A 20,065-nucleotide genomic window follows, 5' to 3' on the forward strand; every position below is an offset into this window, starting at 1 on the left:
TGTTGGCAGTAGTTCGGACTTGGGGCCCAAACTAGAACGTGGGTCGGTGAAGAGAGCAGACATCTCTGACTCCGAGAATGTACCACATGCGAATACGGCTGCGTGACATCAGTGGACGTGTATCCGCCTACGTAGCTGTTTAAATTCAGACCATCTATCTGACGATAGCCAATGCCTACAGAACAACGTAGCCTTCTCATCATCAATCTCCAAGAGGTTCGCTTCCCTAAGGAGAACGCTATATGCACATTAACCTACCTCACTCAAAGATATATCCGCGTCAAAATGACAGTGCGGCGAGGTTCGACGGTCCACGCAGCCTGGTCCTCGTGCCTCGAGGTAGTCGAAGTCATCTGCACCGCCACCAGTGGCGCTCACATGTTCCATGGTGTGGTCGTGGGGATCCGTAACCCCCTCGAGTGGGATTGGCTGGGCGATTATCAACTTTTATGGGTCTTCGAAGACGGAGAGTACATCAAGGTATGGCAAGAATGCGTCGAGCGACCGCGGCCAAGCAACGCGTCTTGGGCGCCCCGTCTTCAGTGTATCGTGGGCTGCTACGAGACGGATGATGGCATCAATCTGTACGCCGTCAAGTGGGACGGCTACGCCTGTCCGACGTGGGAAGCAGAAGAGGACCTCTTCAGCTACGGCCAATTGATGGCCGACCACGACGAGAGTTGCCAGTGCACGCCAGGCCTTGAGAGTGGCTACCGACACAATGAGTGGACCGGACGAGGTCGGCGAAAAGGGGGTTCAATCACGCCGCTCGTTGGTTTGCGGCCGACAGGTGCAGACTTAACGGCAGAGATCTAGATCGAACGAGGGAGCAAACTTCTGTCGCTCTGGGCCATGGATCAGCTTGTGCCGTCAAGTGGAGCGACCGGATATGGTGCATTGCCTCTTGCGATTCTACCGCAGTAGGGTGACGATCTGACTGTAAAATGAACAGGGGTGCACCGATGAGCAAAGCCAGAAGGAGCTCTCTGTTAATTACACCCCCCACCCCCTCCCAGACCGAAGAGCGGCTTCTGGATCATGGAAGGATCCGCTGATTCAACAACTGCTTCGACGCGAGCTCCCAAAAGGAGATTCTGTACATATGAGCTGGAAATTGGCGTTCTAGTGTTCCATTGAGATACTGTCCGAAAACAGCATTTTCACTTCCGAGGCGTTGCCAGCCAACCAAAATGTCCCCAGAGTCTTTGCGTTCATTCGACGTCGTGAGTGAATGGGTTTCTTCCATGTCGCCCCACATGGAGCGAGCTCGACCGGCGCCTCCCATGACTGGCCCTCAAGTGACGTTCCGCCCCCCGCTTGTCTCGAAGGGACGAACGAAGCAAATCCAACCCCACACCACCAACAGCGACCGACCGTTATCTCGTCAATCTGCGGCAGGGGCTCGCCAAGCTTCAAACGCCGCATTCTGCAACAAGCAACGTCAAACAGGGCGTCCCAAGAAATCTGCCAGAGCAAAGATTGAGCAGGATGCTTCCAGTCGCAGTCTCGATACATGCACCATCATCGAAGCGGACGAAATGACAGAATGGGAAGACTCCACTGAAGCCAGTACGCCGGCTGTGGAGCCTCTTCAATTTATCCGTCGTGTGGACTTAGACGGCACGGCGGCTGGTCGTTCTCTGATAGGAAGCATGTTGGAGAAGTTCTGATTTTTCAAGAGAGTTATCAAGGGAGACGAGAGCACGGCTCCGAGCGCGGGATAGAGGATGGGAACATTAGTGTAAACACTGATGTCATGTGTCATGTTGCCATGAGTTGTGGCAGGCACCAATGGGGTAATAGGAAGTGGGAACAAGAGGCTTGTATTGACTCAAGAAGAACGTGAAGAAGAATCAAGAGTCTATGATTGAAACGAGTTGAGAACCACCTGATAATGCATGTAACAGGCCGATCGTGGAAAAGTGACCCTATCCCCGATTTGTGATGTATTTTGAGTCTGGATACTACATGTAGATGAAGAACACCACGACCTGCGGGCTCATAGCCTGGAGATCACGTCGGTACAGTCCAGTCGGTGGCTCTGAGTGGGAGAGATGGGCTTTCCGCATCCCCGCTCGCGCATAACTCAACTCTTTCTCTGCATTCATCCTATCCTAAATTCGAAATGCCACCAGCTATGATACAAAACGGCACAGGACCGGACGTGAAAAGAAATAAAGTAAGAAAGATGAGGCCTCTCAATCTTTCCATGCCGTTATCTGCTCGGGAAAAACCGATACTGGAAGAGTAGTAGGTCTAACGTTCTCCCCAATAACACCTCCGTCGTCGACGTTTCCAAGAACAAAGCCCTGTTGCGAGATAGGCCGGCCATCAAGATCATAGACCCACGGGGAGAGCGGCTCATCATAGATAGCGTGAGACGAATCAGCCGCGTTTGTCAGATATCCATCAGTGAACCCGGTTTGGAGATGTGAGCTCTCCGTACAAGAGCCGCTCGGTATGCTATGCTCCACTGGCTTGAACACACAGATTCCGCACCCAGCATACCATCCACAGTAGCAATCGTGAGCCGCATAAAGAAAGGCTGGATCGTAGACTGCTGAGCCAGAGACGTCGAAGCATTGTTGACCGCACATGGACCGCAGAAAACAAGGACTTGGGCTAATCAGCGACCATTCACTACTTCACGGCGTTTGGAGATACTTACTTCATAAACGCAGTATGCAAACAGATAGGACACATCTGGGCCGAAATGCCAGCGGAGCCCACATTGTGATATCCGCTGAACATCTGTTCCTGGAGAGCCATACTCGAGGACGTGACGTCTGAGGACTGCCGTGTATATACCGAGACCATATCGTTGAAGGTCGGTTGCCCAGAGGACGTCAGCTTTGCAGGCGATAATAACGAGCACGCCGACGTGGCATGGCCTGTGGTATCAGATAAGATTCCATGTCTGCTTGTTGGCACTGGATACCTATCGACGGTGACATAGCAATGCGGGCGGGGTGTGCGGTCCGACGATATCTTCTTGAAAAGCCTCCGTCTCGTCACAAAGTGTCGGCGTGGCCGCAATGGGCGCCAACAGATACTGTATGGAGGTTCGAGAAGGCATTGCTATCGGAGGGTTTGCTGAGTATGTTGTTGGGTGTTGGACTGTGCTGAAGCAGGATGTGAAGGACGTGACTGAGGAGATTGCCGCACTATTTATGTCGATGATTCAAACTGCGCACCTGTTGCTCTTCGCCAAATTAGGCATGCCAAACTTGCGCAGGTGGTGCCGAGTACTGGTCGTCAATGGTCGTCACGGCCGTGGAGATGGCTGTTGATTTTCGTGCCAGCTTGCACGAGTCCGCGTGTCGGACAAGGATTCGGGTCGGCGAAGCGGAAGCGCCGTAGGCGATGGGGGGGGATGATACCTGGCCAGTGGCTAGAATATTGTGAAGCTCTGCCAACACGAAGATGAGTGTAAGAATCAGGAGACTGGTTGGTGCTTGCGCACGAATCGACGCTCATCAACATCTGGAGCGCGATCTGGGTTGCAACTGGCTGCGTGGCTGCGGGGCTTCCTGACGGTAATGCTGCATCACAGCCGCTTTTGGATGAGCCGGCTGGCCGGGATGATTCCGTGCGGTCAGCCCCTGTTACAACAGATATTCAATGTGTGATGTCAAACAAACAGGCTTCTTTGCCAAGATATCGCCTTCCACTCCGAGAAGGAAGCAATCAATACACTATCGCTTTGTCTAAGGCGGCACGGCTGATTGGGCGCGCTGGATAGGGAATGGCCATTAGTCTCTGCGCGGGCCAGGCAGCCGCAAAGACGATTTTGAAGGTATTTCTATTTACTGACCCGAAAGCACAAGGGTATCTGGTTCTTATTGATTACCATCAGACCCTCACCGTTTGCTACGTTGACAAACAACGCCAACAAGGACGTCCGAACGGTCCAGGGCAAATACGCAGCCGGCGGGTATCCTACCTTTGACTTCGGCCTCAATGAGCTTGCATATGTTGTTAGGTTATCAGTTCATCTCGCTCGACGGTGGACATGCGGTACAGCCATGCAAGTCGAAGTTGAATTTTTAAGGTTGAATTTCTATGGGACGCATGTCTCTGTTAATTCGCAGATCTTACTACCCGCTCAGATGCGACAACTCCGTACAAGGACCCAGTACAAGAACCCAATCAGATACCGCAGGGCTGGCGGTAGATGCCGTGCGCGATCGGTTCCAGCAGAAACTCGTGTGCCAACCAGCACTGCGATGATACGTCTCAATGCTATTTTATGTTCACATCTTCAGCCACAACCCATTCGAGGGGCTTCGTGCTATTCGGCAAGAAACAATATTGCAGAGGTATCATGTATCGTTTCTTCCAAGGCAGCTGGTGGCGCGGAATGTAGAAATACTCCAGAAACCCCTGGCCCTTATTATAATACAGTACGCAAGTTGTCAACTCGTCACTCTTCTGGCCGAACAGGCTACCATAAGCTCGAACTCTGGTATGGTCGTCCATACCATCCCTATCCTCTTGAATGTTCAACGTAAACCGCGGACCCGGGCCCTGATGGCGCAAGAGGCCCCCAGAGCTGTTGAACCGCGGCCATCTCAGCGAGTCGACCAGCCTGGCTTCGTATTGGATATCTCCGGTCCAGTCCATGGATGCAGCTGCGAGATGAAGCTCGTGACAGTCTTCACCAAGCGCAAGTCGCTCAAAGTCAGATCCAAAGAAAATGGGATTGGCCTTGAGTTTAGCGGCTGTTTCATGCCATGTATTGTCAGTGAAGAAGATGTTCACGACATAATCGAGTACTTCCTTCGCTGACCTGGGCATTTGGGGAAAACGTGCAGAGGGTTGAGTCTAAGCTAAGATCTTGCTCGACCGTGATTAGAGGTCGCCCTTATGTATTATATACTGAAAAGGTGTGCGGCGCGTGGCAGTGTGTTTAGCCGGCAATCAGGAATGATGGCGTTGATCGCGCGAACTGGTTAAGAAGGGCATTTTGGGCTCATCGGTGAAGTATCTCTTCTGGTAGGTTGGTGACGATTCTGGAGCGTCTCGCAGTCGGATATGGGACGAAGAGAATAGCGGATCAGCCAGGCTTGGAACAGTCACAGGCTTGAAGAGGCTTGATTTTCAATATCAACGAGATACGGGTGCTACTATGAATGAGCCGTTTTATTCTCCTAAAACCGCAAGCAGTCGTTCATGTACAGTACATACCTGGCTATTCCATTTGCATTATCTGTCAGAGATGGAAGCGAGTCACAGGGAAGAGGTTGGAAACACCACTCAGGCGATCTTCAGAAATGGATCACTTACGACGCCTCAAGACGGCGACTTTGGAGGGCTTGAGCCATGTCAGACAGCAGCGTGACACCATTTCAACTCTTGATGACAGAAGTTATTCACATTAATGACAGCGGTGATATGTACAGTTATGTGCAGGGGCATGAAATCTCTATATCTCTCTATGATATCACACGATAAACATGGACTCGGCGAATCCCGGTGGAGACCATGTGCGCTCCATATCAGAGCCAACCTCCGGGATTGTATGGTGGCTGCTTCCGCTTCAACTCCGGCTTGACGGCCTCAAAGTCATAGCCTTCTCGACCACGCCTGACTGGAGCCAAGAGCACGTCGAGGTCATCCTCTACTCCTGGCGAGTCTGGCTCATCTCCAATCTGCACCTCCACGTCTTCCCTCTGTCGAGATTCGGACGGATGGCCAGAGGCCAATCTCTCCTCCGCAGGCATAGTATTTGTTTCATTCATGACGCTCTCGAAACGGCTGAAAACATCTCGAAGCTGTACCACAACTTGTTCGACGTCGGACATCAAGGCGGTTCCTGTGAGAGCCAAGCTTTTCCAATAGTCAAGTTCTTGCCTGAGGCGGCCGGAGTCTCTCACAAGTTCTTCCAGACGTTGTTCCTTACTGACTGGTGCCTTCTGAGACTGTATGGTACTGTTTGCGAGGTCGGTTGCGTGGGTTCTCCCGCCCAAGGCCGCGACTGCGTTGTCTATGTCGCTTGGTAGGCGCGGCAGACCGTTTGATCGCGAGGGCGCTTCAAAGGTCTGGCCGTCATGTCGGCTTGCCATCGAAATGGGTGGAGTGCCGATGGGTTGCCGAGCGAAATGCGTGACATGGATCATCTTATGTGAGGACGGACACTGCGTTTGCCAACCGCGGAATTTACGCCAGATGTAGACGAGATGTAATTTGTGTAAGCCATGGCAAGGTCGTCTGGTCTTGTTCGGGCTGCTCTCGTCGTCAACTCGATGAGCGAAAAGCCAGAGCTTTCACTGGTGCGTGAGCCAGCAGATGATTCCGTCTTGATTCTGTATGTATAGCACACTCCATGCATGGATGCCGTATGCACAGCACAGTTATGAACTTTGAGACTATCTCTACGGTCCCGGCATCATTGCAGAGACCATACAGAAATGGCCATTCATGCGAAAAGCTGACCGCTGAGCTGTTGGTGGCTTCTGCAAAATCCGGTTGCGTAGAACTTCGCTTCTCAGAAGACGGTATCGGATGTCGACAAGGGCTTACACGCACGAAGAGCACAATGTGCCTTGACCAGAAACAAAGGCAGTCTAGAGCCATAGTGCTGATGATATAAATCTCTTCATTGGCGGTGGCATGAGCTGGGCTACCAAATCACCACAGACGCGCCGGAAGAGACCATGGATTCAATGTGGTGAGCGGCGCACTATCACATTGCCACAAGATTATCTTGCTAACGGAAGTTAGGACCAACCTGCTTAGACAAGATGAGCGGTGCTGCCTCGCTATCTGCCTGGCAGTCAACTGCCCTCACAACGGACTGACCGACGACACGTGGTACCCGCCGCTGAACAGAGTCAAAGAAGACATGAACAGCACCGCCGGAGATCGGTTCATCGCCTACATCATAAGCTGCCTGTGTGGGCCACTGCAAGGCAAAGAGTTCGTCGTCAAGGTCGCCGCGCTCCTGGCGTGCCTGAAAGCCCGCGAAGCGCCCGAGGAACGTGACGATGGCCCGTCGGACAACAGGACCAACTTGTTGTTCGAGTTTGACAAGGCACTGAACTTTGACTTTGGAAACATGCTCATCACCATCAAAGTGCTCGAGCAGGTTCTGATGTTCTCCGCGCGGATTTGGGAAATCCATGCGCCGGAAGACACCGTTCACCCCGGGACTTTGCCAGCGACTTTCGACCTCTGCGACGATTCGGTGTCGAGAAAGATGCTATATATGTACTGCTGCGTACGAATCTTGTTTCCCGACACTCATGAGGCGACCATGCACCGGACACGGGCCGTTTTCCAGATGAGCTCTGCAGATGCGGCCGAGCTACTTCTCGACACGCTCAGCGACGAGGAGTCGGAGTCGGGTGGGCACTCAGTGTGTGACGTGGACGAGGACCTGTTTGACGGCGAGGGCGGCGAGCCTTACCGTTCTGACATTTCTGACGTTGAATCCGGCGAAGACTCAGATATGTCGGAAGGAGGGCGGCTAGACAACGATTATGGCGGTTCAGACGTCTCAGATGAAAGCTACGGGCCTGGCGCAGAAGAAGATGATGGCGATATAGAGTAGTTGCTGAGTTTGTTACGCATGGGGGGGTCATTCTACACATTTTGCTCATAACTATCCTACAAAAAGGATTTCATATTACTTCAGACTTCTGTGTGGCTTACGTGTGAGGCGCCGACCTGCGTCAATATTCGCCAAACGTCCAGGGAGTGCTCTGCATACAATGCCCTGTGATCTGTACTGGGCAACGAGGGTTCCACCTTTGAGACCATGACATACACAACACCTTGTTGTTGCTGGCGATGGCTTGCTTGGAGCCGTAGAGCACCACGCCCGCCTTAAGCCAGGCTGCAAAGCACGAAGCTTGGAGAGACGGAGCCCAACATTGCTGCGAAACTCCCGTCGAAGGAGGGGAGGCGTACTGTACGATGAGGCATTCGTCCGCAAACTGCCCACCAGCGGCGCAAGTGGCTTCTTGTCATTCTCGTGCCTCACAACAGGAAGCAAGTTTCGTCGGCTGCGTGCGACGAGAACCAGAAGTATCTTTTCGTACAGTATCGTATGTACACGTTCTATCTATTTCATTGATCTCTCCCGCTGCGGAGCGACCTCCAGTTGCAGGATGCCAGCTCGGCCAGCGTCGAAACACCGGTGACACCGTCGCTAAAGTCTGTGTCAGCATCTCCGCGCTCCTCATCGACATCTCATATGCAATGTCTCATCGATCATGGACTCTCGCAGTGCTGGTCCTCCAGCTTGCTGTCGCCGCCGTGAATGCAGCGTCGGCCGTCGAGATCCTCTCGCAGGTCCCGTCGTGTGCTGTGAGTGATTGTGACATCAGCCAGGCTTTCGTCGCGCTAAAGCATCTACCATCTAGTCTGAGTGCATCAGCAGCACATTCATCACGTCCGCCTGCAATCCCGAAGACGTGACTACGTGCATCTGTCTCGACATTGCTGTCCAATCGGAGCTTTCGACATGTGTGCAAACGAATTGCCCGTTTGACGATCAACTAAGTTGGCCCCGCTGTTTCCTCTCTGGAAGCCCATCTGACCTTCTGAAGCTGCAGCGACGGTGGAGGGAGCCCTGTGCGAAGCGTATCCCAAAGCATCGCGAAGGACGGAAGTCCGACGGACGCTCATCATCAGCTGCAGCCTTGTGCTGTTCATTGTGACGCTTCGTCTTTTCACGAGCAAACAGTATGCGGGTGGTCTATGGAGGGACGACTACATGACCATCCTCGCGGCGGTACCTGACCCCAACTCTCCAAGAAATCCTTTCTGATGTCGTCTGCCAGGCACTCCTCATCGCCTTGGCCGCGGTCTACCTGCACATTACAAGCATCGGCTTCGGCATGCACTACTGGACGATACCGGTTGGTAATGGGGTCGTTATCCGAAAGGTTCGGTGATCTGGGCCCGCCAGCTGTTCGTGGTTCGTGGTACCCCGTCCTAACGCCGAGTCAGATGCTGTACGTCGGGAACTTGATCTACACCGTCCTTCAAGCCGCCGTGAAGCTGTCGATCGTGCTCTTCCTCGGCCGCATTTTCCCGTCGGAGACCTTTCGGAGGATTGCTCAGGGCCTTCAGATCATTCTGCTACTGCATGGCACGCTCTTCATCATCCCGTTCGCGACGCAATGCGTGCCTGTGCAGTCAATATGGGACCGCACCATCACCGACCGCCGATGTCTGAACCTGCAAGCTGTGGGCTATAGTAGTGGCGGACTCGCCATGGCGGAGGACATCGCCATCTTGCTCCTGCCGGTCCCCTACGTGTGGCGGCTCAAGATCTCTCTCCGGCGACGCTTAGCCGTCATCGCGCTGTTCAGCATTGGGTCCTTGTGAGTTAGGTCTCACGTCCCGGCAGAAGGGTGGGAGGAGAAGGCTCACACGGCAGACAGCGCGTGCGTGACGTCGGCGGTCCGGGTCAGATACCTGGTGGAGTACAGCACCACGTTCGACGAGACATGGGATCATGTCGATATTGTGGCGTGGTCGTTCATCGAGCAGTCGACGGCGATGCTGTGTGCGAGCTTGCCCAGTCTGCGTCTGCTGCTCGTCAGCGTCTGGCCCCGACGTCGGTCTACGGCGTCGGAGAGCTTTTTCAGCAAGGACAGTCCGAAACACAGGTGGACCCGGTCTGTTGACAGACTGAGGCGCCACAAAACGCAGATACGCAGAGACAGCGGCCCCGGGCCGCAGCACACGGGTGACGGCGTGCTTGTGACCACCACGGTGGAGGTCGATCGGCAGTCCTACGTGGCCCTCGACGTGCCGCCCTTCCCACCGCCGGCCTATTCTGGGCGTAGCAACAACACATAACAGCAAGTCATGAGAAAGGGGAGAGTGGGACAGTATCTTTCAGGAATCTATGATGAGCTATGATGAGCTATGATGAGCTATGATGAAGGGTTAATTCGCGGGCATGATGCTGCAAGTTATCCGTGAAAGGAAAGCGACGCAAAGTTAGAGTCCACGGAAACATTGCCATTATTAGGCGTTGGAGTCTGACGGGTGTCTGGCTACTTGAAAGGCGGCGCAAGGAGTCATGAGGTAGTTCACACAGCGACGAGTTTAGTACATGAATCAAGTAGGGTATTTCTGTATGGTGCATGTTCCGAAAGTTACATCGAAAAGGCTGCCAATACTCCAGCTGCAGTTTTCCAGGCCGTATTGCCGCCGAGGCCTTATGTTGTGATGATGTTTTCTTCGTGCAAACTTCCGGGCCTTTTGGTGGGCGGTGCTTCCAATGGGCAATGAGATCTCGCGTAGCTTTCTGGTGCAGTGAACACCTGGATTTCGCCCGTCTCTTCTTCAATCACGTAGAGCTGCGGCCCCACATCCTTGCTCGTACGTGGTTCGACAGGCGGTCTCTTTACCGCAATTCAACTCTGGCACCGAACCAGCGACAGACTGCAAATTAGTGGAAAGGGAAGTTGAAGACGACCCACTGCTAGCGACTGTCAGTGCTCCTCAGGCGTCATGACGCTAGCCCTGCGGGCGCTCGAAATTGAGATCGTACCTTGCATGCTGTGCGATGGGATGAATGGTGATTGACGAATCCCCAAGCCCGCCATGTTCCCGCGGCAATGCGGTCGGAGCCCGTCCTGCGTTGCGCCTGGCCGGCCCAGATGCTTGAAGCCGCAGCCGTTTCTGGCCGTTCCACTACGGCGGCGGGCGTTCTTTTTGAGAAAGAGCCGTCGACAGCAAAGTCGATTGGGCCCTGGTAGCTTGTTTCCCAGCACAGATCCGGCAACAGCGTAGAAGCAACAATCGGCCACTTCCTGCGGCGTACTCTGCGAGCCCCAGACAACGACATCTACATTCGGCTGTCCACCGTGGATGGCTCCAAACTCCCTTGTTTGACGCATGTAAGGGTAGGTCGTTGGTGGCGAGATACCCTCTCGGATCCTACCACCGACGGAGCCGAAAATCCGTAGTCGCTCCTGGTCCCTTGGTCATGGGTCTCCGACAGCATTTGATTCGCAGTACGGGCATGGCGAAAATGGTGCAGTCAATCTTTGGGGGAGGAATTCATTCTGGCGCTGGACGCCATGCTACCAACGACTGGGAGACGGCAAATGGGAAAAACACCAAGCTATGGCTCACGAATAAGAGCGCGAAATAAGAGCTCTTGTCAAATAGATGGCTTTGTTGAACTCACTGGCGCTCACGAATGTAGCTACATACAGTATCCGCCTCGACTCTTTGATCTGAATACATGGCTCGTCCATCGTCGAGCAGCAAGCAACGTGATCCGATGGACCCTGTTCGCGCGTCCCCCATTCCTTCCGAATGCCAATCTCCTCCACTCCCTCGACCACCGCACCACCGTACGTCTCATGAGGACGTGAGCACGAGACAGCTGTTGCAGCCGCAATTTGTGCCAGCACAACATGGCGCACCACACCAAACCATCAGCGTGGATCTGGCCTTCCCACGCCTGCCTGGCACAGCCATCGAACCATCGGCGACCGCTAACACGTGGTTGGACGAAGGCGAGCAGAAGATGACGTTCGCGCAACTCATCTACATCGCACTCCACAGCAAGGAAACGAAGGCAATGGGGCTGGGCGAACTCTACCACTGGTTTGAGCAAAACACCTGGAGAGCCAACAAAGGAGGCGAAGGATGGAAATTCAGCGTTCGCTCGAACCTGAGCGTGAACAAGGTACGCTAGCGAGTTGCGTCAGCGATGTGACGGTGTAGTTTTTCCCGCTAAGTCGTAATCTGTGGTGCACAGGCCTTTCAACGAGTGGAACGGAAAGGCTCCCTCTGGCAGCTCGCTGAGGCAGGATTGACGGAATTCCAACCAACGCGTAAGCCCCGAACGGATCGCCGGGCGAGTCGCAGGAAGAAAGCAGAGGGGTCATCCAGATGGAGGATCAGCGCCGCATCACCTCCTCCGTCTTGCGCGCCCACTTTGCACGACGCCTCGCCGGGAAACGTGTCGGGAAGTGATCGCGGCGGAGATGGGTTTTGGTCATTTGCCGGCGGCTTCACGTCGCCCGAGAGGAGCCAGCCGGAAAGCGGTACCTCCACCGAGTATCCGACGCCGACACCGAGTACTTCGACGCAAGACGGCCTGGAGCACATGCATGATCCGCTATGGGCTTGGAACCTGGATAGTGGGCGCTACGTCCACTGGCCCTACTGCAGCTGCCTCTGTGGCCGACAACAATTTTGTTGGACAGACGTGAATGACATGTTCCATTATGCGCCCGACAGCGTTTGCTCCATGTTGACGAGCATGGTGTGGTTCTAGTCCGCCGTCGGAAACGTCCGTGCAATGGGAGATCTGACGGTTGAGTCTGGTCTTGGCAAACTACATAGGAGTACGTTATAGCACTGGGGCATGGATGGGCCACTGTCCGAACGGCGCCGAGATAGAACTACAGACAGCGGATAAGATATGTGCTGTCATGCCAGGGAATGCATGCGCCAATTCGATCTTCCCGCACTTGATGTGTGTTGGAAAGCTCACTTGCGAAGCCGGATGGACCTACGCTTGACTTTGAATGAAGATTCGGACGCAAATGGCTTCAGAGTATTGGCATTTGGATCACAGACGATTATAGGTTCATCCAGGGTATCGGGCTTAGAGTCCATCCTCCCAGCCCATTTTGGCTTTCGAGTTGCCTTCTGTACTGCCTATAAGACAGGCGCGCGCCTCGTCTACCCGGTGTGGCTGTTCCTGATCCAGTGCGCAACATGTCCCGTTGTAAACACACTGGCTGGCTGCGCGTGGCCACCAAAGACCAGGCGTACGTTGTCGAAAGCTCGGATCGTGCCCCGAGACTGCTGGACAGTCTGCCACGCCCAGACAGCCAGTATCCGAGTATGCTCGTGCTGATAGGAAATACGACCAAGAGGGTTGCCATGCAGAGACTCGGCGTGGACATCACCAGGCCCAACACGACCCGGGGCCACGGCGAGATCCACCTTTCCGTCGCCCCGGCCGGCGCGTCCGGCGCAAGGCCGACGCTGATTGCCGATGCCGATATCCCGCCCCACAAGCGGCTCGGGAGGCCGAGGAAATCTACGCTCTGCCATGAAGTTGTAGCAAGGCCACTACCGGTCTCTCACGGTGGAAGCACCGCATCCACCATGCTGTCCGCAATGCCGTCCGCGATGCCGTCCGCGATGCCGTCCGCGATGCCGCCCACAACGGTTGGAGCTGGCGATCATGTCTATAATCGCATGCTTCTCCCGTTTGCTGATGCCGTGTGTTTCTTTGCCGACGATATCGGCGGCGTAGAGGTCGTCGCCCAGCGTCTTGCGTCGTGGCTGGACCTGAGTACGCCGTCCACATCGTCGGTGCGGCCCTGGTTAGTGGTCGTCGTGAACGGCGACGAAGAGGATTCCGCACGAAGTCGCCTGCTACAGTCCGTCCGCAAGCGAACAAGCGCCAACGTGTCCGAACGATTCCACGGCGTCCGCGTCATCAGCCTGGCCGACAAGACACCTAAGTCTCTCCGACGCCGCCTTGATTCCCTGCGTTGGGACATACTCAGCAATGAGCTGTCCTATATGACGGAGACAAAACGGGTCGAGCGCGTGCTCGCCAGCTGCCTCTTCTCGGCCACCCACCTCGCCGGCCTTCTCCGCCACGCCACAGAGCACGTCGGCGGTGCCGGCGCGCCGCCCTTCGACTTCCTCGCCGTCTCCCGGCTCGACAACCCGGTGGCGGCGGATCTGCCGGCGCACCTCGCAGGGTTCCTCACGCACTGCGACTCCGTCGACGACCTGAAGAGATTCGCCGTGCCTGTCATCGCCTCCAGCTTCATACTGGACCAGTACCCTCCGGGAATGCACCGTACGTCCGCAGGCATGCGTCACCTTTTGTCCTCACTGACGGCCCGCAGTCTTCGATCCGCGCGACGTCTTCCAGATGTTCTACAAGGACGTGTGCCACAACGTGTGCGGCACCGCCGTCCTCGCGCAAGAAGGGTCCACCGACTTCCTCCTGCCGTCTCAGTTCGCCAAGATGGTCGAGGCCCAGATGGTCCGTATGTTCCGGCAGCTGACGACGGGCCACGCCTCGGCGTCGCTGCATCGACAGCTTGTCGCCGCCTTCGCGGAGGACTGGGCTCAGCTCAAGTCCGACAGCACGTGCTACCTTTGTCTGCGGCGCGCTCCGCAGGTCTTTCCCGCGTGCGGTCACGGTCACTGTCTAAACTGTGTCGAGGTATTTGGCGTCGCAAGTGCGGCCGACCCGTGGCTCATCGAAGTCGCCGAGTGTATCCTCTGCGGACAAAACGTTGACATGCAGATACGTGTGAAGCCGGACACCGCGTCGGTGCGGGTCTTGTGTATCGACGGCGGCGGGACGCGGGGCAAGTACCCCCTCAAGGTGTTGAAGCAGCTCGAAGACGACATCGGGCTGCCCGGCCATCCGGTACAGCAGAACTTTGACGTCGTCTTCGGGACGAGCTCAGGTACGTCGCGGGATGCTGTCGTTGTTGCCGGTGCAGATGTGGGCGACTCCCCTGGCTGACCGATCGCGACAGGTGCCATCAGCGCCGGCGCCCTCTGCATCAACGGGTGGACGGTGGATGAGTGCATCGCGCGCTTCGAGTCCCTTTCGAACCACGCGTTCACGCCTCGCCGGGTTCCGTCCGTTCCCATCATAGGTCCTTTCATACGACTGATGATGCGGATCCCTTTTCTTGCCACAGTCGTGCGTGCCGCAGCCTTGCTCCTCTTCGACAGCAGGTACCCGTCGCAGCACATCGAGAAGGCTTTGCGAGACATGTTCGGTTCTGGCAGAAGTCTTGCCGACTACTCGGCGGCCGATACGATGGGCGCCATGGTTGGCATGACGGTCGCCACCGTGCAGGACGCAAGCGCATGCATCTTCACCAGCTACAACGGAGTGGGCCAGCGGGCCGGCGATCGCGGTAGCCTCCCCGTCTCCGTCCCTGTCTTCGTCCCCGTCAGCTTTGAGGCGATTCGAAGTCCGCGAGCCGATGCTAACGGGCTGTATAGATTATGAACTCTTGAAGACAACCACCGATGGGGGCCGCGTGGCTTTGTGGGAGATGTGTGTGGTTTCCCGCGTGATTCTATGGGAGGCCTGTGGCTTCCGGTGACTAGATGGCTAATCCGGTTTGCAGTGTCCGATGTGCAACCGCTGCTCCGTAGTCCGTGCCAGCCCTTTTTGTTTTCTATTTATTTTATTCCATTTTAATTTTTTTCTCCTTGTCCATTTCTCCTTCTTTTTTCATTTTTTCTCTTCTTTTCTTGCGTCTCGCTCTATTTTCACCATCCTACAATTGGATGGCGCAAACAATAACCACAACCGAGTGCTGCGAAACGCCGCTAACAATGCCATAGCTATTTCACGCCTTGGTCTATTGACGGCCTCGGCACCTTCCAGGACGGCGGCCTAGTGGCCAACAACCCGTCCTCGATCGCGCTGCAAGAGGTAGCCTCCCTTTTCCCTGAAGCGCCACACCCAAGCCTTCTGGCCTCGATGGGCACTGGCTCCTCCTAGAGCTCGTCCGGCGGCGGGTGGTGGGACTGCTTCCTCTTCCGCCTGGCGCGAGCGTTCCGGAACCGCAACAAGAACGACTGGCAGCGGGTCGTCGCACAGAAGAAGGTGGGTCGATCCGGTGAGTTCTTCCGCTTCGATGTCGAGTTCGACGGCCCCGAGCCGCCATTGGACAGCCTGTCCAGCTTCGACGATGAAGAAGACGATGGGTGCACCTTTGAAGGCCTCCCCGCCCTGAGACGTCTGGTGTTGTGCGCGAGGGCAGAGCTGTTCGTCTTTGAGCTGCGTGCTTCGCGGCCGTACCTGTTCTCCGATGGGGGGTACGACTGCCGCGGGCAGATATGTTGCCGGCTGCGCGCTCGCTCCGAGAGCCTGACGGCGTTGATGCGGCAGCTCGCGAGCGGCAAGGCGTATTTTCGCGTCGGCGGCCATAAAGTAGCTTGTGATTTTGCGTCATACCCGGCAGCCTTCCCAGATGGCCATTTCCGTCTGGACGTGAAGTTTCGCGTGGCCAGTCTGCAGGAGTCGTTCGCCGTTCGCCTATGGGAGACCGCCGACGAGGGTCGCGACATCAGCGGCTCGCCGTTTACCGTGCAGCAGCTGGTGCGGAGCCAAAAGCTCGAGCAGTGCTTCGGCACCTCTGATCATCGTAAGAAACGGCGACGGGACGACGACGACGACGACGAAGAAGACGAGGGTGCAAGCCGTAAGCAGCCGAGATTGAAGCGGTAGGGTGTGCGTTTGGTAGACAAGGAAAGGACGTATGACGGTTCCTCTGAATTGGTATGCGTAGCGTAGCTAAGAAGAATGATTTTTGGGCTGAGGCTTATCTTAAGACGCAGCATCACTGCAGGCGGATCCATGCCGCTGCGCTTCGCCTGTGCAGTGCGAACATGGTACTCTGTCACACTATTTTATTCAACATGTTCTTTCCTGATATTGGCTGGCACGTTGATCCTTTGCTCAGCCATTCAAGCAATGTAGCCATTGACTTTGGGCCAATTACATGAATGCCCTATGAGTAATCGTGCGCCCAGAAACAGCGTGAATTGTAGTGTTTCTCAGACCGGCCTAAATTGCTGCAAGGGAGACTTGATCCCGCCTGCCCCGATTGGTCCGGGAATGATGGGCAACGTCGTCCGAGCTTCTCTAACCTCCCGTCGAATACACCAGCCGTCGAGTGGCGCACCCATTGCGGCCTCATATCAGCATGCATCACAGACCACAGACCACAGACACCCAGTCGATGGACATGGTATCGGAAACGAGGACGACGGCGTTGAGTTCGAATGAGAACCTCGATGATGTGATACGTCTAGGCTCGAGGTCTAGTACGTGGAGCACATCAGCATCTACCACAAACGCATTTCCAAGAGCCGCGGCATCCGCAACGACGAGGACATCACCACTGGGCCACGACTCTGACGACGACGTGATCTTCTTATATTCAAGGCCAGGTACGTGTTGTGTACGCATAGCGAACAGGCGCTGACAAGTTCACAGTCCCGAAAGCAGCAGTTCGGCCCGACCAGCACCAACGTCCCCGACTACAGCCGAACGACAAAGAGCAATCCTTACGAAAATTGCCCAAAAAGAACAAAGCGAAACGAAAACCATCACAAAGAGTACCGAATAGCAGAAAGAGTGCGCGTCTAGAGTACGCAGAAGTCGGCTGGCTAGCATCTTCGGGCGCCCAACGGCAAGCTGTGTACGGATGCCTCAGTAGAAGCGGGCAGCTGCGTTACTGGTCCTGCTCGGTACAGGACGACGGTGGCTCCATCAAACACAGGGAGATAATTTTCTGTCCGGAGCTCCAAGGCCTGAGTCCGGACCAGATACGCAAGGAATTGTCAAGGAAGATGCACAGGGCGGCGAGAAGAAACGTCCGAGACGAGAGCTGAGGTGCAGTCGTTTGCAAATCAATCAATCTTGCAACGCTTCCAGATCTCTCGCCGGCCAAGAATTTGGCGTCCATCTTCGCCGGGGCAGCCGTACTCTTCAGCATATAGTACGTACACAAGATCGAGCATCGTTGCTATCGTCTCGGTCACAGCAGCGAGGGATACGTCTGCCTCACCACACAGTCGCTCGTCAATTTTCTCCTCGGCTGGCAAGTCGGGTGACAGCCTTGACAAAACCCTTGTGTTTTGGCCCATCTGCACCGTAGCGTTATATGCGTCTTTGGCCTTGGCTTGTCCAGCCCTCTTTGGCAATTTCACCTTTCGCCAACATCGGCGAACCGGGCTGACAGAAAAAGACGGGGTTTCTCCGAAGTAGTGCTTACTCGTGACGTCGGGTCTGTAGCTGCTGTATCCCGTGGGAATATCGAACTGGCTATGTCCGCGGTGGTCGATGAACTTGTCGCATGGCCCTCAGGCGGCGTCGTGGAAAACTCACTCGAGCTTCTGTGTCTGCGTGAGAAAGATCTGCCGGCTGCACACCTGCGAAGAGCTGGTGAGTTGTAGTAGTATCGCGGTAGTGGATTTCGAGCAGGCTAAGATTAGCTACCGCCGGGATGTTCTCGAAAGAAAAACATCAACAAAAGCGAGAACGAAATTTTTGAAATCTGAGCAAAAACAGCGCCACAACACACGCCGAAAGGTCAATTGGATAGCCGTGTGCTCGTCGTAAAGCCCAAACCGGCGTAGGCACCATGGCAGCCCCATGGCCCTCGGAGCAACTATGGCCAACGCACCACCAAGAGCATATGTAAATAACTTGCTTGTATCCGTCCGTTAGAGCTTGTTCAGCATGCGATAACCTCGCAGCACGCTTGTCAGCCATGCGTCGCCCCAAGCGAGTGCCGTCAATGATGGTTAAGAGCGACACTCGTCTTAAGAGACAGCTGTGGATGGCGATACGGGCGACGTCGGGCGAAGAGGGACGAGCGAACTTTGCCAAAGTTGGCGGGCTTATCAAAACATCATTTAGATTACGATCTTTGTCGTATCAGATATCTAAAGCTTAGCGATTTGATTATTACTACGATTCTATTTAATGTCGATCGTCAGAGTTCTAGAGCGGATGATATGCATACGAGCGCGAAGCCACCAAAGGTGTATGGGAGACTGGCTGATCATAAGTTGTGCATTGCGCTTTTCTATCATCCTTCCCAAGATTCCAAACTATCTCCAAGCATGTGTTTATGTTGATGAATATAGGCAGAATGGCAATGCCTGCTAGGTCTTTACAGGTCATGAAAAGCTATGTAATTGATTCCTGTTCCCAATATAAGTGCCCGCTCGCTACTGTCGCTATTGAAACATGTTACAACATCATTGTCAGTTAATTGAGCATCTCGGCCTTTAAGCACTTGTTCGAGGTCCAAACAATTGTCGATTACAACAACATAGGGTTTGTCTCAGCAACTTGAACACCGCCCATCCCTTTCCAAGACCGATTCATTCACCCTTTGGCGATCTTGTGTGCCCTTTCGTTTCTGGCAGCATCTAGGGACAGCCAATACTCTCTTCCCAGTGTATTCCGATGTATTAACTGAGAATGACAAGTATTTATTCGCATACTCGCCATGATCATCATCCATCTCAATGATGTTGATTTGTAATACTTCGGGATCGACATCATCAAGGGGAACTAGATGATCGAACGTCACACCATAGTAATCAATGTCCCTATTAAGAGATACGTTTGTAAGCTCCAATCAATCTAATCAGGATAAGATGAGGTCTTACTCTAATGTCTTGTTATCCTCTCTAACCCATCCCATGTATTCGTCCCGCACGACCATATCACCGCGGACATCAGGACGGACGTCCATCCCATAAATGTGCCGAAACGTCAGTGCTGCAAGCGCTGGACCAGCTATTTGAGGAAATTTCCGTGCTACCAGACTGGTTTCCCACACCATAGATGGGAAAAGCTTTTGAATTGATTCTCGCGGACCTTCGATCTGGACTCTGAGGGGCTGTTCAATACGAGGTGTATGCAGATGGCCAGCAGGAGATTTGATGCAGGGCGGGATGTAGAGCTCAAGAGCCATGACAGCACGTTTGGGTTTGGCCGTCTGAAATTCAGTGATATGGTCGAATGAGGAAGTGCTCTGTTTGGAAGGCTAGGTGGACGGTCTTATACTTTTGGGCATGTGGCTGATTTTATTAGGCCTACCCCTGCACGATCCACACACCCTAGAGATTTGCCATACCTAAGTGATACTTGATCCACAAAAGATGTGTGACAAGCCACTAATCTTCTGCATACCAGCAAGCAGTTATCAATCATGATTAGGTAGCGGCTTCTTGTTCGCGCTTACGCACGCCGTGTTTGGTGTGGCCCTGCGCGTTGGTCGGTCGTTATTGGCATTTGCTCAGGTTTCCTACTCGCCATTTTTCTTGGCTCATGATCCTGGTTGTCCGTTATATGTCCACATGCAACGGTTTCATGATTACCCTAGCCGCAGACTCTCTGCAGGAAGCAATTGGGGCCAAGTGCATTTGAGCATCAGCTGGACGCTGCCTGCCCTCCACCTGGCAGTCTGTTTTCGGGAAGGATTGCATGCTTTTGCGATCGCCTACATATGATATCAACAAGAGTGAAGCAGGAACGACTACAGTACAGTAGAAG

General features: G+C 54.5%; 13 protein-coding genes across 13 annotated transcripts; 9 read left to right on the plus strand and 4 right to left on the minus strand.

Annotated features, from left to right (window-relative positions):
• Window positions 1–216: 216 nt before the first annotated feature.
• Window positions 217–817, plus strand: BDP55DRAFT_669909 (uncharacterized protein; the record flags this gene model as incomplete). Its single annotated transcript, XM_060575335.1, has 1 exon — window positions 217–817. The coding sequence occupies exon 1, from the start codon at window positions 286–288 to the stop codon at window positions 814–816; it is 531 nt and encodes a 176-aa protein (XP_060427337.1). The 5' UTR covers window positions 217–285.
• A 373-nt stretch (window positions 818–1,190) lies between these two features.
• On the plus strand, window positions 1,191–1,670 carry BDP55DRAFT_633962 (uncharacterized protein; the record flags this gene model as incomplete). Its single annotated transcript, XM_060572619.1, has 1 exon — window positions 1,191–1,670. One exon carries the CDS (start codon window positions 1,191–1,193, stop codon window positions 1,668–1,670), a length of 480 nt encoding a protein of 159 aa, XP_060427338.1.
• A 528-nt stretch (window positions 1,671–2,198) lies between these two features.
• On the minus strand, window positions 2,199–2,904 carry BDP55DRAFT_717214 (uncharacterized protein; the record flags this gene model as incomplete). Its single annotated transcript, XM_060578369.1, has 2 exons — window positions 2,669–2,904; window positions 2,199–2,622 (listed from the first exon to the last, which is right to left on the minus strand). Exons 1-2 carry the CDS (start codon window positions 2,815–2,817, stop codon window positions 2,199–2,201), a joined length of 573 nt encoding a protein of 190 aa, XP_060427339.1. The 5' UTR covers window positions 2,818–2,904.
• On the plus strand, window positions 2,885–3,434 carry BDP55DRAFT_669915 (uncharacterized protein). Its single transcript, XM_060575336.1, has 3 exons — window positions 2,885–3,111; window positions 3,156–3,356; window positions 3,389–3,434. The coding sequence occupies exons 1-3, from the start codon at window positions 3,036–3,038 to the stop codon at window positions 3,403–3,405; spliced, it is 294 nt and encodes a 97-aa protein (XP_060427340.1). The 5' UTR covers window positions 2,885–3,035; the 3' UTR covers window positions 3,406–3,434.
• Window positions 3,435–4,242: 808 nt separating this feature from the next.
• Window positions 4,243–4,797, minus strand: BDP55DRAFT_633964 (uncharacterized protein; the record flags this gene model as incomplete). The annotated part of the gene is made up of 1 exon (XM_060572620.1): window positions 4,243–4,797. One exon carries the CDS (start codon window positions 4,795–4,797, stop codon window positions 4,243–4,245), a length of 555 nt encoding a protein of 184 aa, XP_060427341.1.
• Window positions 4,798–5,498: 701 nt separating this feature from the next.
• On the minus strand, window positions 5,499–6,065 carry BDP55DRAFT_730478 (uncharacterized protein; the record flags this gene model as incomplete). Its single annotated transcript, XM_060579691.1, has 1 exon — window positions 5,499–6,065. The coding sequence occupies one exon, from the start codon at window positions 6,063–6,065 to the stop codon at window positions 5,499–5,501; it is 567 nt and encodes a 188-aa protein (XP_060427342.1).
• Window positions 6,066–7,939: 1,874 nt separating this feature from the next.
• Window positions 7,940–8,448, plus strand: BDP55DRAFT_669921 (uncharacterized protein). The gene has a single exon (XM_060575337.1). It carries the CDS (start codon window positions 8,203–8,205, stop codon window positions 8,419–8,421), a length of 219 nt encoding a protein of 72 aa, XP_060427343.1. The 5' UTR covers window positions 7,940–8,202; the 3' UTR covers window positions 8,422–8,448.
• BDP55DRAFT_669927 (uncharacterized protein) lies at window positions 8,426–9,521 on the plus strand. Its single transcript, XM_060575338.1, has 2 exons — window positions 8,426–8,891; window positions 8,956–9,521. Exons 1-2 carry the CDS (start codon window positions 8,844–8,846, stop codon window positions 9,334–9,336), a joined length of 429 nt encoding a protein of 142 aa, XP_060427344.1. The 5' UTR covers window positions 8,426–8,843; the 3' UTR covers window positions 9,337–9,521.
• Window positions 9,522–11,037: 1,516 nt separating this feature from the next.
• On the plus strand, window positions 11,038–11,705 carry BDP55DRAFT_221914 (uncharacterized protein). Its single transcript, XM_060566086.1, has one exon. It carries the CDS (start codon window positions 11,213–11,215, stop codon window positions 11,669–11,671), a length of 459 nt encoding a protein of 152 aa, XP_060427345.1. The 5' UTR covers window positions 11,038–11,212; the 3' UTR covers window positions 11,672–11,705.
• Window positions 11,706–15,002: 3,297 nt separating this feature from the next.
• BDP55DRAFT_669947 (uncharacterized protein) lies at window positions 15,003–15,640 on the plus strand. The gene has a single exon (XM_060575339.1). It carries the CDS (start codon window positions 15,114–15,116, stop codon window positions 15,381–15,383), a length of 270 nt encoding a protein of 89 aa, XP_060427346.1. The 5' UTR covers window positions 15,003–15,113; the 3' UTR covers window positions 15,384–15,640.
• On the plus strand, window positions 15,488–16,216 carry BDP55DRAFT_669948 (uncharacterized protein; the record flags this gene model as incomplete). Its single annotated transcript, XM_060575340.1, has 1 exon — window positions 15,488–16,216. A coding segment is annotated over one exon (729 nt), but the record flags the coding sequence as incomplete, so codon positions are not given.
• A 484-nt stretch (window positions 16,217–16,700) lies between these two features.
• On the plus strand, window positions 16,701–17,601 carry BDP55DRAFT_669950 (uncharacterized protein). The gene is made up of 2 exons (XM_060575341.1): window positions 16,701–16,941; window positions 16,988–17,601. Exons 1-2 carry the CDS (start codon window positions 16,731–16,733, stop codon window positions 17,383–17,385), a joined length of 609 nt encoding a protein of 202 aa, XP_060427348.1. The 5' UTR covers window positions 16,701–16,730; the 3' UTR covers window positions 17,386–17,601.
• A 1,244-nt stretch (window positions 17,602–18,845) lies between these two features.
• Window positions 18,846–19,484, minus strand: BDP55DRAFT_556555 (uncharacterized protein; the record flags this gene model as incomplete). The annotated part of the gene is made up of 2 exons (XM_060569606.1): window positions 18,846–19,116; window positions 19,177–19,484. 2 exons carry the CDS (start codon window positions 19,482–19,484, stop codon window positions 18,846–18,848), a joined length of 579 nt encoding a protein of 192 aa, XP_060427349.1.
• Between the last annotated feature and the right edge of the window lie 581 nt (window positions 19,485–20,065).

This window comes from Colletotrichum godetiae, assembly GCF_030913485.1.
Source record: "Colletotrichum godetiae strain CBS 193.32 chromosome Unknown BDP55scaffold_31, whole genome shotgun sequence".
In the NCBI taxonomy this organism is placed as follows: domain Eukaryota; kingdom Fungi; phylum Ascomycota; class Sordariomycetes; order Glomerellales; family Glomerellaceae; genus Colletotrichum; species Colletotrichum godetiae.

Coding starts and splice junctions, on each gene's coding strand:
- BDP55DRAFT_669915 (XM_060575336.1), top strand. CDS start 3,036: ATGGGCGCCAACAGATACTGTATGGAGGTTCGAGAAGGCATTGCTATC. Junction 3,112..3,155: donor TGCTGAGTATGTTGTTGGGT/GTTGGACTGTGC, acceptor GTGACTGAGGAG/ATTGCCGCACTATTTATGTC.
- BDP55DRAFT_669921 (XM_060575337.1), top strand. CDS start 8,203: ATGTCTCATCGATCATGGACTCTCGCAGTGCTGGTCCTCCAGCTTGCT.
- BDP55DRAFT_669927 (XM_060575338.1), top strand. CDS start 8,844: ATGCACTACTGGACGATACCGGTTGGTAATGGGGTCGTTATCCGAAAG. Junction 8,892..8,955: donor ATGGGGTCGTTATCCGAAAG/GTTCGGTGATCT, acceptor ACGCCGAGTCAG/ATGCTGTACGTCGGGAACTT.
- BDP55DRAFT_221914 (XM_060566086.1), top strand. CDS start 11,213: ATGGCTCGTCCATCGTCGAGCAGCAAGCAACGTGATCCGATGGACCCT.
- BDP55DRAFT_669947 (XM_060575339.1), top strand. CDS start 15,114: ATGTGCAACCGCTGCTCCGTAGTCCGTGCCAGCCCTTTTTGTTTTCTA.
- BDP55DRAFT_669950 (XM_060575341.1), top strand. CDS start 16,731: ATGGACATGGTATCGGAAACGAGGACGACGGCGTTGAGTTCGAATGAG. Junction 16,942..16,987: donor CTTCTTATATTCAAGGCCAG/GTACGTGTTGTG, acceptor ACAAGTTCACAG/TCCCGAAAGCAGCAGTTCGG.